Raw genomic sequence first — 18,409 nt, forward strand, 5'->3', positions numbered from 1 at the left:
CTGTATCAGTGAAGGTCATGACAAACTTACTTGTGCACAGCAGAGCAGCTAAGGCATCAATCGCTGCCCTGGAGACAGGAGAGAGGGAGTGGGTTAGTCTCTCTCCCAGTCGCTTGTTTACTCTCTCTCTCACTCACTCACTCACACACACACACACACACACACACACACACACACACACACACCCCGCCCGTCCGCCCGTAGGCGCCAGCTTCAACATACATGACGTACTTCAACATGAGACAGTCATTAGACTCTTTGACATGCACGGCAGCAGGGCAAGTTTATTTAGGCCTATAGCATGTTTCATACACAGAGGCAATAGAGACCCCTCAGGAATGAGTCCGGAAGTATACTTCCGGGTTCGTCAGGGGAGAAGTGAACGGGGTTTTAGAATGGGGATTTCACTTAAATGTATAAAATAAGGTCTGTGGTTAACAAAAGTTTATGGAAACGCGAATTTGGGTTCAGCAGGATAATCTTCACAAACGTAAACAACTTTTGGAACATAAATGCGTGTTTTTTTTATGCGATTTTTAGAAAAGCCATTCATTACATTAGCTTTATTTACATAATGAATAGCTATAAAGCAGATACACATAGTTCTGAGTCATTAACCATAATTACACACACAGGCACACAGAGACACAGTCACCTACAGCCCACTCAGCTGTGGCCTCGTTGTTTCCAGCTCATCCCTGCAGCCTTGAGAATGGAAGTCAAAACAAATGTAATCTCATGTGTGCGCTCGCTCTCTCTATAAGTAACTTCGACTGCCCGTTGTGCGTCACTGCACTCATGATCCCTGCACTCCTGTTCAGCCTGTATTCCTATATCTGTCTTGACGCGGTCTCTCTGCAATCTTTTTGCAAAGTTATGTCTAGGCTAAATACATTTTATAAGTCAACTTCCTTTGACTCCTGGCTACAGTTCATTGTTATAGGTATACTATGCAACTATATCATTATAGGTATACTATGCAACTATTTCATAAAGAAAAACATGATATAATTATACAAAAGTTTCCCTTCAAAACGATCACTTCTGGCCGATATAATAGTGTAGCAGTGTGTTTGTGTTGAGAGACACTGCACCCTGTTTGTACTTTTGTGATGGGACATTGTTTTGCTGTGTTCTGTGTTGATGTGGTCGAGCGAAGTTGTGTTTATGTGAAGAGAGAGAGCGCCGTTAAACCGCTCAAACGCAGGGATTAAACATTATTTTCGGATAGTATGCTATAAAAACACAAATAAACACACACATACCTTCAAACCATCTAGGGATGAGCGCAAAACAGCTCAAAAATTTATCTGGGAAGGAGCTCTATTTCCTGGTTGTAGACTCCGCTCTGCTGAGGGATCCCTCTCAGAACATCTTAGCGATGCTATTGGCTGGCTGTTGCGCTGTGAGCGATGTTATTGGCTGGGCGTTATACAGCCCCACGTGGATCTCTACACAATGGATCCACCCAAATACGTCCTGGCACAGCCAACCAAAATGTAAACAGCCCCAAAATCAGGCAGGGGGCAGCATCTGATCACAAACACACTGCGACAAGATTTAATGGGTTAAAATTGATGTTTTTGAGGGTAAAATCTTCTTTTATATATGTTTTTAAATTAAATAGTTGCATACACCTTTAAATTCAAGTGTTTTTTTCCCTCAAGTTGTCACCGTCTTATCTTGGCTCAGTAGAGAGGTGCTGGTTATGTTTCGGGAGAAGAATGCAATGAATTTTTAAATTCCATTCTACATCAATAATCTATAATCACAGTCAGGACCGAATATGGTCAGTTTTTGTTTTGGCTCTCCTGTAAAGTTGGTCAACGGTCACTCTGGTTCTCACCCCTCAAATTGTTCCTTTCCAAAGGTTATTGCGATCATCTCGGTTCAGTTTGGTTCATCAGAACGGAAAAAGCCAGCAAGTGAACAGAAGCCCTACAAGCGAAGTGTGGCTATTTCTGGCTGAGGCTGTGATATTCTGCCCTTTAGCTGGGACAAAAACAAATGGGTGAGAAATACAGGATCCGCCAGTCACCTCGTCATGTTCATCACCTTTCATTCTTGAACCCAGCTTGATTAAGGGCACATTCACATTACGCATGTTCAGAGTTGTTTGAACTGACGGATGCTCATATTTGGCAATTTCTTCGTGTGTTCCTAACTGATATGTACACTAGAGGGCTAAGGGAAATTACAGCAATGAGTCCACCATGCTTTAGAGATGGGGACTTGGACTTGGTCTACTAATGTCAACAATGCTAATACTCTTTGCTAACAGATGAAGGAGTGAGGATACAGTACATGGCTCCATGCTTTGAATTCCTTAGGTTTTGGTTTTGTGCATCTAAGCAGACTGGATGGCATCCAGCAGATGGTCGAACGCTCATCCATAAGAGACTTGACTTGGACTTGTGACCAAAGACTTGAGACTTGGACTCTAGCTCAAATACTTGAGACTTGACTTGGACTCCAGCTCAAAGACTTGAGACTTGACTTGGACTCTAGCTCAAAGACTTGAGACTTGACTTGGACTCTAGCTCAAAGACTTGAGACTTGACTTGGACTCTAGCTCAAAGACTTGAGACTTGACTTGGACAGTGAACGCTTGGTTCACGCCAAAAACATCAGAAGCAACGTTCCATGGAAGCATCGAGCAGGAGCCTTGCCATTCACACCAGAAGCACTCTGTTTTGATCCACGCCTCGCTGTTTTGCCCCGTGCCGGTCACAACTTGTACTGACTTCATGAATGGCTGCTCGAGTACTGCTCGCAGCTCGTATGAAAAATAGACCAGACGCCGGAACTATCGCTGCAGCATGCGTGCAGCGTGGCTTCAGCGAGGCCGGTGTGATCGGTGACCCCTGCTAACAAGGACGCCGAAATGAAACTCCCTCCGCGAGGCGTTGCTTCAGCGTAGCATCTGGTGTGTTTGGGCTGTTAGTGATGGAATTTTCAACACAATCAGACGTGCGTAAGTGACATTTGACCAACTTTACAGGGGAGCAAAAACCAAAAATCACGGGTGAGAACTTTTGCCTTGAAACATAATGTTATAACCGACATAACCGAGGTTGTATGACACTTCCAAATTAACCGTCATTTGTTTGCAAACATAGCCTACTGTATGTCGAGATTCCACTATTTTAGATGTTGAGATGGAACAATTTTAGAGAAGTTTTTTTTTGGTCAACTACAACATTTTGTGCTGTTGCCCACGTTGCTCTTAGCCCATACATTGTTTTGGAGATTCCGTTGCTCAACGGCTGTAGCGGGGGATTAACTGCCGCTGACAGTTGAATAGGTCGCTAGATTTAGTTGCTTCGGACAGTCTGACTTACTTTACTGCTTTAAAAGTGTGGACTGCAGCCAACCAGCATAACCAATGCCACCATATTAAAGCTATAATTGGACACATCACTGTGACTGACATCTCTAACGGCCTCTCACATCACTTAAGGGAAATCACATATCTCCTGCCTTCTCGCTCCTCTTCACGTCACGGGAATTTACAGTTGCTAATTCCCACAAATTATCAAAAGGGGCAGCTGGGCTTTGAAACCTGGAATGCTAGAACCTTCTAATTGCATTAGAACAATTGACAGTTGGCCTCTGTAGGCAAATGACATAGAAAAGCCCGAGGGCAATCAATGTGTGATGTCTCCGGGGTCGGTATCCGATTGCCCTGCAGCGATGGTAGTTTCATGTTCACTAGCGGCCGACAGAGATGGGAAAAGTACACACATTCTTTACTTCAGTAGAAGTACAGTTACTTGTGTAAAAAAAAAAAAGGACTGCAAAAGTTGAAGTACTGATTCAACTTATTTCTGTGCAAAGCTCACATCATATTAATATAATTCGAAGACTAGTCAACTTAAAAGATCCCCTCTAAACATGTTTTAAGATGTATAAAGACTATACTTTGATGCATTCTTGATGAATTTTTGTCTGTTGTGCAAAGTAAGCCTGTTTTGAAAATGTAAAGAGTAGAATGTATAGATATTTGTAGTAAAATGTAGGCAGTAAAAGTGAAAAGTTGTGAGAAAAATAAATACTCCGTAAAGTACAGATACCTGAAAATTCTACTTAAAGTAACGACGTATTTGTACTTAGTTACTTCCCATCTCTGGTGGCCGAGCAGGGGTTGGTATGCCTGGCATGGAGCATAGCGGAGGGGTGGCTACGCCCGGTGCTCCCGGTATGCCCCGGTGGGTATACTCGAGGACGAGGCTTGGCCATGCGAGCCAAATGCCAGGGCTTCTGACAGAGACAGATGGGAAGATGATATACGATCCAAGAGCAGAGGGGATGTAGCCGACACCAGAGGCAGAGATTATGCATGAGTTCAGTGGCAAAATGGTGACCTGCTGAGACCAAGAATATGTTGTATGATGTTAATGTAACTAATATTGCCACGTCGTTTATGTTCTTATTTGGCCCAACGGTTAGAGAAGCGAGCTTGTGACCGGAAGGTCGTCGGTTCAATCCACGGGACCGGCAGGATAAATCTGGTTGGGGAAAGTGAAAAGGCAGCGCTTGCCCCTCCTTCATTACCACCACTGAGGTGCCCTTGAGCAAGGCCCTTAACGCCAACTACTCCAGTGGAGCTGCTCAGGAGCTGCTCAGCAGATCTGACTGTGGTTGTACTGGGCAGCTTCCAGGTGTGAATGTGTGTGTGTGAATGTTTTTTTTCTTTTTTTCTTACCGTATCCATGAAGCCTTGAAGCGATTTTTGACCATCACGTTTACACATAAAAGTGGTGTTCATTTGTTAAGATTATCTTGCTGAAGACAAAGATCTACAGTAATTATCATAAACTTTTGTTAACCACAGACCTTATTTCAGGCATCTAACCATAAAACTCCATTCAAAAATACCATTGACTTCCAGATGAAGGAACCGCAGGGTGAATCCAACTTCTAATGAGGGTTTCCAACTTCCATGATTGGAAGTTGGAAACCGTCATTACTGTTTTGCTTGCACCTGTGTTTACCCTGCCTTTTAGGTACATGTAGTGTGTAGGATGCTTTGGTACATACAGTGTGTAGGATGCTTTGGTACATACAGTGTGTAGGATGCTTTGGTACATACAGTGTGTAGGATGCTTTGGTACATACAGTGTGTAGGATGCTTTGGTACATACAGTGTGTAGGATGCTTTGGTACATACAGTGTGTAGGATGCTTTGGTACATACAGTGTGTAGGATGCTTTGGTACATACAGTGTGTAGGATGCTTTGGTACATACAGTGTGGATGCTTTGGTACATACTTGATTGTGTGCAGATGCTTGGTGGCATAAGGGGAGATAAGCCGGTAGATGGTGTCCAGCCCACGGTTCTCCCCGATAAGGTTTGCTGTGGAAACTGAAAGGAGCACATAAACAAAAAAACTAACATTATTATACATTAATGTTCAGAATGACATGAAAACAAGATCATACATAGGCAAGTCTTGACCAATCAGATTTGACTAGGTAAATTCATAATCGGGGGCACCCATACATGCGCGCGCGCGCGCGCGTGTGTGTGTGTGTGTGTGTGTGTGTGTGTGTGTGTGTGGCTGCATGGTGTGTGAGCGTGCGTGCGCGCGTGCATGCATGCGTGCGTGTGTGTGTGTGTGTGTGTGTGTGGCTGCATGGTGTGTGAGCATGCGTGCGTGCATGCATGCGTGTGTGTGTGTGGCTGCATGGTGTGTAAGCGTGCGTGCGCGCGTGCGTGTGTGTGTGTGTGTGTGTGTGTGTGTGTGTGTGTGTGTGGCTGCATGGTGTGTAAGCGTGCATGCGTGTGTGTGTGTGTGTGTGTGTGTGGCTGCATGGTGTGTAAGCGTGCGTGCGCGCGTGCGTGCGCGCGTGCGTGCGTGTGTGTGGCTGCATGGTGTGTAAGCGTGCGTGCGCGCGTGCGTGTGTGTGTGTGTGTGTGTGTGTGTGTGTGTGTGTGTGTGTGTGTGTGTGTGCGTGGCTGCATGGTGTGTGAGCGTGCGCGTGTGTGTTTTCCTACCTGATGAACTGAAGACCTGGATGACCCAGAGACATGCTGCAGCCCTCCTGGGCAAATTGCTGTTCTGTTTCAGCAGATTAAGAGTCAGCAGCACAGCCCCCACTTCCTCCGCCTTCAGCCCTATAGAACGGTCTGCACACACACACACACACACACACACACACACACACACACACACACGCACACACACACACACACACACAAACGCACAGGCACACGCGCACATGTACACACGCACATGCACAAACGCACACACACACACACACACACACACACACACACACACACACACACACACACACATTGAACATTTGAATCAGAACCCCCCAAAAAATTAATCCTGTATTTTTTTAGCTAGCTGTGGCCTCCTCTTTCTCCCCAAAGGGTTTTCACAGTCCACTTCCCTGGTTGATTCCAACTCCGCTACGCTGTGCTCCTCCACCCAGGTGAGCTCCATCAGTAGCTAACGAATAGAACTTTTCATGGTGCTGAACCCGTGTTGACTCATTTTGGCCACTAAATAGCCATTTTTGTCTAGGCCAGCCCATTCTCACTCGGAACTCGTCCAGGGGTCACACTTTGTCGAGCACCTTCAGCTGGGTACTTACCGCTTTGGGAAACCTTTCTCGTTTGATAGAACGCACTCTTGGGAGCAGCACACAGCTGTGGGTTCAGGCAAAGGTCAAGCACCCCCTGGGGAGCGTGTTCCAGTAGGAATTGGGAAATACAGTATAACCAGCCAGGGGACGGTATTCCCACCCTGGTTTTGGGTTAAGGGGAAGAAATTCCCCTTAAAGTGTTCCTAAGATATCGCATTGACAAGGATGGAACGGACAGATGAGAGGTCACAGTGACCTTGAACTTTGACCACCAAAATCGAATCAGTTTATCCTTGAGTCCAAGTGGATGGTTGAGTCAAATTGGAAGAAATTCCCTCAAGGCGTTCGTGAGATATCGCTTTAACGAGCATGGAACGGACGGACGGACGGACGGACGGACGGACGGAGGCATAGGAACCTAGACGGTTGACATGCAGGAAGTGGCCAAGTTCAATATTAAAACATCTTTGAACTGAAAGACATTTAGGTCCTGATTTGACAAAACAATACATTTAGCAGCTATATGGATGACTACAGAATTACGGAAGTTGTCTCAACTTTCATTTTGGCACTATATTTACACGGGTTTTCAACACTGACTGATATTCCTCACACCCACTTAAGGCTGCCTAACTTTCAGCACTGCAGCCCAGAAGGGAAAATCCTCACTGACAAGGACAGTGTGTGTGTGTGTGTGTGTGTGTGTGTGTGTGTGTGTGTGTGTGTGTGTGTGTGTGTGTGTGTGTGTGTGTGTGTGTGGGTGGGTGTGTGTGTGTGGGTGTGTCTGTGTGTGTGTGTGTGTGTGTGTGTGTGTGTGTGTGTGTGTGTGTGTGTGTGTGTGTGTGTGTGTGTGTGTGTGTGTGTGTGCACGTGAGATTCCATGCTCTGTAGCCTATAGAGCTCAACAGCCCATTCATTTCTATATTGATGTTTCAGAAAATCCTTATAAAGGTTTTAAAGGATACGTTCACCCAAAAATGAAAATCCAGTAATTATCTACTCATTCCCATGCCGATGGAAGGACAGGTGATGTTTTTTAGTCCACAAAATATCTGTGGCGTTTTAATCGTGCCCATAAAACATTTGATGCTTTTTTTTTTCTTGCTCCGAGTTAAATATTTGGTCACAATTCATATTGTAGCTGGTTGGCTTGGTTCCAAGCTTAAAAGTCTTTATATAAGGCTTTTCTGAAACGTCAATGGAGAAATTAATGGGAAGTTTACCTCCCGGAACCGGAGCCATTCAAAAGGGGGCGGTCACTGTTTAGCTCTATAGACCCATTTCATAGCAACCGTTCAAGGTTCAGGGATATTTATTGTCACTCCAGAACATGAGACATGAAAGGGAATGAAGTGAGTCCTCAAGGTCCTGGTTGGATAGTATCAATACTGACAAAAGCTAAAATCACTACCAGGTGCGGACTGCATAATCGGGCACGTCGGGCAAATGCCCGGTGGCCTGGCCTGGCCTGGCCTGGCCTGCAAAAAAAAAAAAAAAAAATTGTGTGCCCGCAGTCAGGCCACTCACTGAACAGCAGGCCAGGCGCCGCCTACTGGTTTACTAGTGGTTTTATTACTTTATTCAGGGTTAAAGTGGGTGCATCTCATTGTAAAATTGGACTCGGCCCAAATTGGGCTTCAAACGGCCCAAATCGGGCTTCAAACGGCCCAAATTGGGCTTCAAACGGTCCAAATCTGGCTTCAAACGGCCCTAATTGGGCTTCAAACGGCCCAAATCTGGCTTCAAACGGCCCAAATTGGGCTTCAAACGGCCCAAATTTTTCGCCGCCACCCTTCGGACGCCGGCACGCGCGTCGGCCCGTATCGGCCTGGCATGCTTGGTATCTACGGTAATGCCCGGCCTGAATTATGATCCCAGTCCGCCCCTGATCACTACTATGAAAAGTATAAAGGAATAGCACAGTAAAAACATGATAAACACATCATTATAGAGAGACACACATCAAACAGTAAGACACGTACTGTAGACAGGTGTCCAAATGGGCCTGACTCCATCATGCTGACATGCTGGTGAAACTTTGGCCAAATGCTTTTCAGATTGACATGGTTGAAGGTGAAGGGCAAAGTGTCTGTGAGTGAGTGAGTGAGTGAGTGAGTGAGTGAGTGAGTGAGTGAGTGAGTGGGTGGGTGAGTGAGTGAGTGAGTGAGTGAGTGAGTCAGTCAGTGAGTGAGTGAGTGAGTGAGTGGGTGGGTGGGTGAGTGAGTGAGTGAGTGAGTGAGTGAGTGGGTGGGTGGGTGGGTGAGTGAGTGAGTGAGTGAGTGAGTGAGTGAGGGAGTGAGTGAGGGAGTGAGTGAGTGAGTGAGCGGGTGGGTGGGTGGGTGGGTGAGTGAGTGAGTGAGTGAGTGAGTGAGTGAGTGAGCGAGCGAGCGAGCGAGCGAGTGAGTGAGGGAGTGAGCAGAATTGTGTTTGGCCACAGCTATGCCATTTTACATGCGATCGGTCTGAATCTTCCATCTGGGCCCTTCTTGAACTAACTTCTTTCTCTCTTAACACGTTCACTGCCATTGACGAGTTATCTCGGCTTACAGAATCCAACCGTTCACTGCCAAAGACGAGTTATCTCGGCTTAAATTTTTTTTTTTTTTTTTTGACGGTGGGACGTTGATCTAACCCTTTTACGTCTCCTACACCAGAATTGGAGGTATTGAATGTGTATAATCTATTTTACCGACCCACTGAGTGGCGACATGTCTCTCCACAGTAGAAAGAGGCGACCCAAAACTGGAGGGAAAAGCGCGAGGAAGCCCTTCTCATACTGTAAAATTGATGGCGAAAAAGCTTTCACTTTCGCGCTGATGCACAGCGGAGGCAACGGTGGGGGGTTCCAAGAATAGATTGGATGCACACTTTGAAACACGCAGCATAAATATGACCAGAATCGCAAAAGCTTCATCAAAGCTCTCAACCAAAACTCCACGAAACGAGCGAGTCCACCCAGACTTCCTCAAAGAGCGGCCGCGCAAACAGGCACAGCAGCAGCAGCAACTTCGTTGTGACACGCCCGCTGCAGAGCCAGGGAGGCAGGAGGAGAACACACACGGAGGGAGGAGTTGGAAGCAGAGGGGGGTTTCCTGCTGTTATGGAGGAAATTACTGTTCAAAACTATTGTTTAGATGTCTGACGTCTTACTGATGCCAAAAATGAATGGTTAAAGTGACTGTTCTATCGAATTTCACAAAAAGCCGTTTATCTCGGAATAATTTTTCTGACGCTGAAACCATGCTGTATTCAACTGCTAATGCTTACATAACTACGGTACTAACTCTACAAACTAACTCTTTTAGACAGAGAAAGCACACATTCTATTAGTTCTTTTGAGATATTGTGTGTTCACAAAATCTTAGCAGAAAAGAATCCTCGGGTCTTGAAAGATGAGCCAGAATCCTCAAAAAAACCCTCTGGCAGAACCTACCTACAGTAAAAAAAAAACGTCTGGCAGTGAATGTGTTAAAAAAAAAAAAAAAAAACTAACCTGAACTAAACTTGTACCACTGTTCCTTCACAAGTTGTAGTTGTCATAGACTGTGTTGCATAGTTGATTGCTCTATTGCTGACAAAAATGTGATATTGTAAGTCGCTTTGGATAAAAGCGTCTGCCAAATGACGTAATGTAATGTAATGTAATGTGTAAAGAGCACCCCCTGTGGGTGACCTAACGGAGCCCGATTTAGGCAGATGAATTAGGTAATTAGGGACGACTAAATCGGCACAAAAATGGCTAATTAGTGGCCAAAAAGCCTTAAAGGAACACTCCGCCCATTTTCAACCAGCTTTGTATCATTAGAACATCAGTAGTATATCAGAAAACTGTAAACTGTTTTGAAGTCTGTCATTTAATTTGACAGTTATTGAGTGTTAAAGTGTGGACCAGTGACATCACTGGTCCACACTAACTCAAATTAATAACTCATTAACTCAAATCAACTCTCAATAACTGTCAAACTATTCATCATTCATCTAGTTTGACAGTTATTGAGAGTTGATTTGAGTTAATGAGTTATTAATTTGAGTTAGTGTGGACCAGTGATGTCACTGGTCCACACTTTAACACTCAATAACTGTCAAATTAAATGACAGACTTCAAAACCGTTTACAGTTTTCTGATATACTACTGATGTTCTAATGATACAAAGCTGGTTGAAAATGGGCGGATTGTTCCTTTAACACAGGTTCAGTGCCATGGAGAGCTCCAGAGTCTAGCAGCACACGGTGAGTGCAGTTTGAATCAGCCAGTAAACTCTGGAGCAGCACAGAGGTGAGCTGAGTTGTAATCAGCCACTGAAGAGGACTATGACAAATCCTCTGGGGAGAGAGAGGAGAGGCTGCATGCCAACTCGAGGCATGACTAAATGGCCAGTCACAAAGGGACGGTCAGCATGCCCTATTCCTGCTTGCTACCTCACCAGTGCAAGTAAGAAGTCAGCGTTAAAGTCACCCACTCACTCTCACACACACGCACACATGACACACACACACACACACACACACACACACACACACACACACACACACACACACACATTCTGTACAGATTAACATGGACGTTTAAAGAACAGGGTCACCTATCCATTGTTAGATGGACCCGTGAACCTGTTCTACTGGGCTTTCAGTGATATAAACAGGGTTGGGGAGTAACAGAATACATGTATTTAAAATACAAAATATGAGTAAGTATATTCCATTACAGTTACAGTTTAAATTGGTGGTATTCTGAATACAGTTACTGTATTTAAAAAGTGATTACTTTAAGGGATTAGTCAACTTTATTTATTTGTTTGTTTGTTTGTTTGGGGGGCGGGGGGTTGCTCTAAAATTCATATGAGGCACACATTTCCAATAAACAGATTTTTTTTTGAAGTGCACCAATTTGTGCGCGTGCAGTGCACCTGCCAAACACCACAAGACGATAATGTGGGAGGAGACACACAACCAGGACACTCTCAGGAATGTGTTTTTGACATGGAAATATAAAGAACATTTTACTGACAAACATGCTGAAGTAGGTCACAGCAATACATCAGTGCGCATCATGAGCGCATTACAAAAGTAATCCAGAGTATTTAGAATACATTACTTAACTTGAGTAATCTAATGGAATACATTACAAATTACATTTAGGCATGTATTCAGTAATCTGTAGTGGAATACATTTGAAAAGTACGGTCACCCTCCCAGCACTGACTTTCAGTCATCTAACTGTTAGATTCTAACACACTCTCTGGCGGCCATATTATAGGTATTCGGCTAACAAAATCAACTTGCTTGTTCAGTTAAGAGTTAAAGAAATATTCCACTTATAACATTATGATTATCGTGATATTGATTTCAACCGTATCGCCCAGCCCCAGTATACCCTGTTTTTTCTGCTCTCTCTTCTCTCCCTCCCTCCCCGTTCTCCCCCCTCCCTCTTCTCTCTCCCCCTCTCTAATGTAAGATTGTTCAACCCTGTTTATTGATTGTGCTTAGCTAGACTTAGCTAAACATTATTCTCTGTAAAGCCCTTTGAGACATGCTTGTGAATTATGGCTACACAAAAATAAACTTGACTTCTGTATAATGTAGCTGAATTGACTTAACAAGACAACAATCTTTTTAAGGTATCTCTTGTTCTATAGCCTGGTTGTTATATATTTAACCATCATTTCAATCCATCCATCCATCCACCCACCCACCCATCCTCACCTCTGTGTCCGACTTTGGCCAGTAGGTGGAGTAGTGGCAGTAGTAGGGTGAAGTTGGGACTGAAGCTGCGGCCGGTGTTGACCAGGGCAGTCAGCAAGGCCTCACTGCCGCCTTTACCGATCATATAGTGGATACGACGATCTGTACCTTAATAGAGAGAGAGGGGGATAACCTTACAGATCTTATAGTGGATACGACGATCTGTACCTTAATAGAGAGAGAGGGGGATAACCTTACAGATCTTATAGTGGATACGACGATCTGTACCTTAATAGAGAGAGAGGGGGATAACCTTACAGATCTTATAGTGGATACGATGATCTGTACCTTAATAGAGAGAGAGGGGGATAACCTTACAGATCTTATAGTGGATACGATGATCTGTACCTTAATAGAGAGAGAGGGGGATAACCTTACAGATCTTATAGTGGATACGATGATCTGTACCTTAACTCATTGAGTGCCAGCCACTTTTGGAGAACGGACCAGAGTTTCAGAGCGTTTTCAGTGATTTCTCGAGGCCCACAGAATATTGTGTGATATTACTATGTAAACACCGAACACGCACAAAGAATGATGAGACTCTCTTCTATCATCTGCAAAAAAAAGTTTATTGATACCATTTTCCGTTCTTTAGTTATGAGCCGGAGAAGGTAGGCTGTTTTGAGCAAAAAGACACATTTCAAATTAGAAGCTGAGATATTCCGCCTTTTGTGAAATGCAGCATTTCAAGCACATTCACTGAGTCTGAAGCTAATATTTTCTGATGTAGTGACGTGGTGTAGTTGTGTGGTGCACTGCGTGCCCCACCCCCCTCTCCCCCCCTCAGCTGCAAACTCCTCCCCACACTAACACACAGCCTAACACGCACCCAGTCTATTTTCGGAGCGCTCCGTTTTTGTGCGCCGGCTCCCAGCGCGACACGGAAATGCCAAACCGGACTGCAGGGAAAGGTTTGGCCCTTCGGCGTCAGGTGCTGCCTTTCTGGCGGCTAATCGTGTGGAGAAACTATACAGCAGAGACAGAGGGGCTCAGTTGTGGGCGCGGATTGACTGCTGTTCGCAGCCAACGTCAGCTGCAGCCAGAGCCATCTATATGGCTCTGGCTGCAGCATGAGCGGTTTCTTTTTCATCACGGGGCTTTTTCCTGCTGTTTTCCGGACCTTTCTCTAATCTGGAGAGCACTGTCGCCACCTAATGAGTCCGTAAAATAGGTTATACACCTTCAATAGCTACAATATTTGTACAGGAGATGCAGGAGGCTTTGATCCACGTCCCACCGTCAAAAAACGCATTTGACGTCGATCGACGTCCTTGGCACTCTACGTCACTATTTACTTTGACGTCGATCGACGTCCTTGGCACTCAATGAGTTAATAGAGAGAGAGGGATAACCTTACAGATCTTATAGTGGATACGATGATCTGTACCTTAATAGAGAGAGAGGGGGATAACCTTACAGATCATATAGAGCTCAACAGTCACGTGACGTCTTCAGCCCCGGAAGAGAATTCCCCATTCATTTTCTCCATAGACTTTTTTTTTTTTTTCTTCTTTTTTTTTTTACAGTTTTTCTTTTATTACACACAGACCACAAAACAATAAACAAAAATGTGCAACATGCACATACAAGGGAGAGTCCATAGACATTTCGAAAAATCCCTACAGTATATAACGAGTTTTAAGGCTGGAACCAAGCCAACCAGCAAAAAATTTATAAAAAAATACAAATAAAAAATACAATTTTCACTGATTTTTTATTTTTTGTTTTTGCTCCAAGTTAAATCTATTATGGTCACTCACTATTCAGTAGGTTGCTGGTTGGCTTGGTTCCAGCCTTAAAATTATATGAAAGGATTTTTCAAAATGTCTACGTGACTGTTGAGCTCTATAGTGGCTACGACCATCAGTACCTTCATAGAGAGAGAGAGAGGGATCATCTTTACCGATCATATAACATAGTGTAGTATAGTGGAAATGACAATCTGTATCTTAACAGAGAGAGAGGGGGATCATGTGTACCGATCATATAACATAGTGTAGTATAGTGGAAATGACAATCTGTATCTTAACAGAGAGAGAGGGGGATCATGTGTACCGATCATATAACATAGTGTAGTATAGTGGAAATGACAATCTGTATCTTAACAGAGAGAGAGGGGGATCATGTGTACCGATCATATAACATAGTGTAGTATAGTGGAAATGACAATCTGTATCTTAACAGAGAGAGAGAGGGATCATCTTTACCGATCATATAACATAGTGTAGTATAGTGGAAATGACAATCTGTATCTTAACAGAGAGAGAGGGGGATCATGTGTACCGATCATATACGATCTGTACCTTCAGAGAGAGAGAGGGGGGGGGGAGGAGATAAATGATGGGTAACTACGGAAGCCCTGAGAGGCAATGGGGGAGGGGGGTAAATTATGATTGATGTCGGCCAACACGACAAAACAAGCTGATCTCAGATGTGACATGAACACAACTTGTTAACAGCAAATTACATGTTGGTGAAATGTCAAGTGTCAAGATTTATACAGTACCGGTATATTCCCAGCACAAAGCGGTTGCATGAAGGTCTCCATGTAAACTTTGGGGAACTGTAGGGAAATTGGGTTGTTGCAGTAGCGAACAGTAACAGGATAGCGCAAATAAAAATAGGATATAAACACAAATAGAGCAGTGGGTGTATTAAACCTAATACATCCAGAAATATCATCATCAGATCGTGTCCAATTATAGTCTATTGTCACATAATCCTTTTGTAATAATTTTCTTTTCCGTATCCTTTTTGGAATCATAATAATAATTGTTGTTTGTTTAACATATCTTGCTCCATCAACAATAAAATAGTATTCACAAGAAAATGTGAAATGTCTTCTATGTGATAATTTCATATGAAGTGCAGCGATGGGGGATGCGTGTTATCAGAGCTTACCAGCTGACAGCAGTTCATCCAGAACACTGAGGATATTCAGGGTACTCTCAATATCTCCTGCATTCTGTGGATGGATGGATGGATGGAGAGAGAGAGAGACTTTGTCAGTCAAATTTATTTATGGGCACACGCGCGCACACACACACACACACACACCCCAAAATATATTTCCATTGCCATCCAGTGGAGTCGATATGTCATGTATATGTGCTCAAACGCATAGGCGCCAATGTATGTTTCTGCCAGTGGCAGTGGCAGTGCCAGTGTGTGTGTGTGTGTGTGTGTGTGTGTGTGTGTGTGTGTGAGTCCCAAGACAGGGACTAAAGTCCTATTCGCACAGGACCCGGGGACCTCGTGATTTAGAAATGATCCCCACGTCTCTTTTTTGTGTGGCACATTCCCACAGGATAAACAAAGTGTGTATATTTTTTACTCGTTTACTTAGTTACTACACGCACATGAGCTGATGCCCATATCATTCATTAGAGCTGCGACTGCGCTAATTAAGGGCAAAGCAATGTGCACAATAGCCCAGTACCAGCAATCTAATGCTGGGAAAAGAAGCGCCATGGAGATCTGGTGATGGTATGGTTACATATAGGCTATCTGGAGAAGCCACTCTCTCTCTCTCTCACACACACACACACACACACACACACACACACACACACACACACACACACACACACACACACACACACACCTCTCCACTGTTGCATTGTTTTCATCAAAGCAATGACAAATACAGATGTCACTTATCCCGTGTGAATGTACCGCACAAAACACAGACGTGTGTGTGTGTGTGTGTGTGTGTGTGTGTGTGTGTGTGTGTGTGTGTGTGTGTGTGGGTGGGTGGTGGGGGGGGGGGTTTCTGAATCACATGATGTCCCCGGGTAATACTAGTCCCGTGCGAATAGGGCTTAAGAAATAGAATATCCCCTTCTCACCACCTCACACACAGTTGTGTTTACTGTGTACACACACACACACACACACACACACACACACACACACACACACACACACACACACACACACACACACACACACACACAGGGAAGCATGTATACACAAAAATGTAAACACCCATACTCTCTCTCACTCCACACGCACATACGTACGTACACACGTCACACACACCACACACACACACACACACACACACACACACACACACACACACACACACACACACACACACACACACACACACACACACACACACACACACACACAACCTTCTCAGCTGTCTGGTGATGAGGTGCTAGTGGAACAGCAATGCTTGGTATTCACATGTTACACCGTTTAGGAAGTTGCAGCTAAATTCAGGAAGTTGAGGTTTCTGCTTCATTCAGATCCTCTGGGAATATCTGGGAATAACCAAACAACTTGAAGGTTCAAAGCAACAACTTGAGAGCTGACATGTTCTGGTAATACATTTAAGTTTGAGTCCCGCTATGACATGAATGCAGAATGAATACATTCATACTTTCAGTATAGCAGAGACAAGATTTTGATCTCTTTGAATGGGGAGTTGTCTATATAAGTCCTGACATACCGTACGTATCATAATTTGTGTTGCATATTTGGGAACACAGACTAATTGTATACAAAAACAGACTTTGTCCCAAAGGACGTTGCCGTCACAGAAAAAAAAGAATGTGTTCGAGAAACGCAAAGAGAAAAACAGAAACCTTAAGATTACAACATTCAAGACAAGTCTGGTTTATGGTAGTCCTACTGTATTCACCTTATGTAGGTAGCCCCGCCCACTTGACCCATTTGTGTTACGAATTCCTGTTCCAAACGCCGGCTGCTTTACCTGCTCAAACCAGAGATCGTCTCTCTGGTCAAAGCTAGTGACTCACTGGAAGCACTGGCTGCGGGGATAAGCTCTGCCACAGGAAGTGTAAACACAATCGGTTCAGATTGTGTTTACACTTCCTGTTAGTCTCTCAAGCCAGACTGTCTCTTCAACATAAGGTGAATACATTTTACCTTCACTTCTTATGTTAAAAAAAATGGTTTAGGCTCAAAGTACATTTGCGTTACTTTAAAAAGTTTTACATTTTAATAATTTACCCTAAAACATTTCACACATCCAGCACATGTTAGCAGTGTTACCTAAGCTGTCCGTGTCTTTGTCTGTCTTGTCTTTCATACTGAACAGCTGATTCAGTTGCAGCCAGGGATGCTCAGTTTGGAGATTCTTTCCTGTGCCAGACAAGCTACAGCTGCTAGTAGCAGCAATATAATTATCACAATCACATACATCCATTTTGCTTTGGCTAGCGGCAGTGTCAAATGAAACTGGGATTTATAAACTAATCTGATGATGGGGATCATTTACAATTTGAATTTAATTGACCATGGCACTAACGAGCCACCAATTTGGGCGCCCTAAATGTGGAAGTGACTCTGGACGTGTTAGCGAGCAGTGCCAATGCTACTGTGCTGTTTTCATAGTGCGGGGTGCAAAACAAAAATCTGAATTTAGCCTAGTCATTTTCTCAGTGAGTGTACATTTAAAAGTACTTACTTAAGTAAGAGTAAAAGTTTGGCATAGTAAAAAATACTTAAAAAGCACAAATCTTAAAACGTGTCCTTTTCACTTCTGTGCGTGAAGCTGAAAGTATGATATGCACACCAAAGTGTCGACTAGCCAGTTTTGCTAACGACATGTCTCACGTTGGTGCCGTCATCTTTAGCACTACAGATTTTCCCATTCAAAATGTTAGACGGGAGAATGCCATCTCCTCCATATACTGTAACAGGCTACTGTCTCTGATGCATCCCCACCTATAGCACAACACAATGCAAATCAAACATACTGTACATGTAGGCTACACACAAAGGGGCATTCATTGGCATATATATGGCAACAGCCTATATTGTTACCAGACATAAAGTCCTCTTCTTAGCTTTGTTTTTTTAATATTACATTTTGAGAGGTCGGGCTTTGACAGAGGAAGCTGCGGAAGTGATACCGAAAGCTGTAGTTCCTTGAATGGCCACTTGAGGCTGGTTCCAAAAGGGAGCCGTCCCCACAAAGTTCGACTTTGTAACAGGATTAAGCATGTTTACAGCGTGGTTGAAAATAACTGGATTTTTAAATAACTCACCTGTTTAGAGTCAAATAGACAATAGAAAAGACTATGATTTGGGG

The 18,409-nt window shown here is 44.0% G+C and overlaps 1 protein-coding gene across 1 annotated transcript in view; it reads right to left on the bottom strand.

The window, feature by feature from the left end:
* agbl1 (AGBL carboxypeptidase 1) overlaps positions 1-18,409 on the bottom strand; it is a gene marked incomplete at its 5' end in the record, with an annotated part of 77,848 nt that overhangs the window by 32,432 nt on the left and 27,007 nt on the right. Inside the window, 5 exons of the mRNA XM_083654697.1 lie at positions 31-68; positions 5,272-5,365; positions 5,999-6,130; positions 12,301-12,447; positions 15,244-15,307. Coding sequence (XP_083510823.1) covers positions 31-68; positions 5,272-5,365; positions 5,999-6,130; positions 12,301-12,447; positions 15,244-15,307 — 475 coding nt within the window. The remainder of the gene's footprint in view (positions 1-30; positions 69-5,271; positions 5,366-5,998; positions 6,131-12,300; positions 12,448-15,243; positions 15,308-18,409) is intronic.

This window comes from Poromitra crassiceps (genome assembly GCF_964638095.1).
Source record: "Poromitra crassiceps genome assembly, chromosome: 18".
NCBI lineage: Eukaryota > Metazoa > Chordata > Actinopteri > Beryciformes > Melamphaidae > Poromitra > Poromitra crassiceps.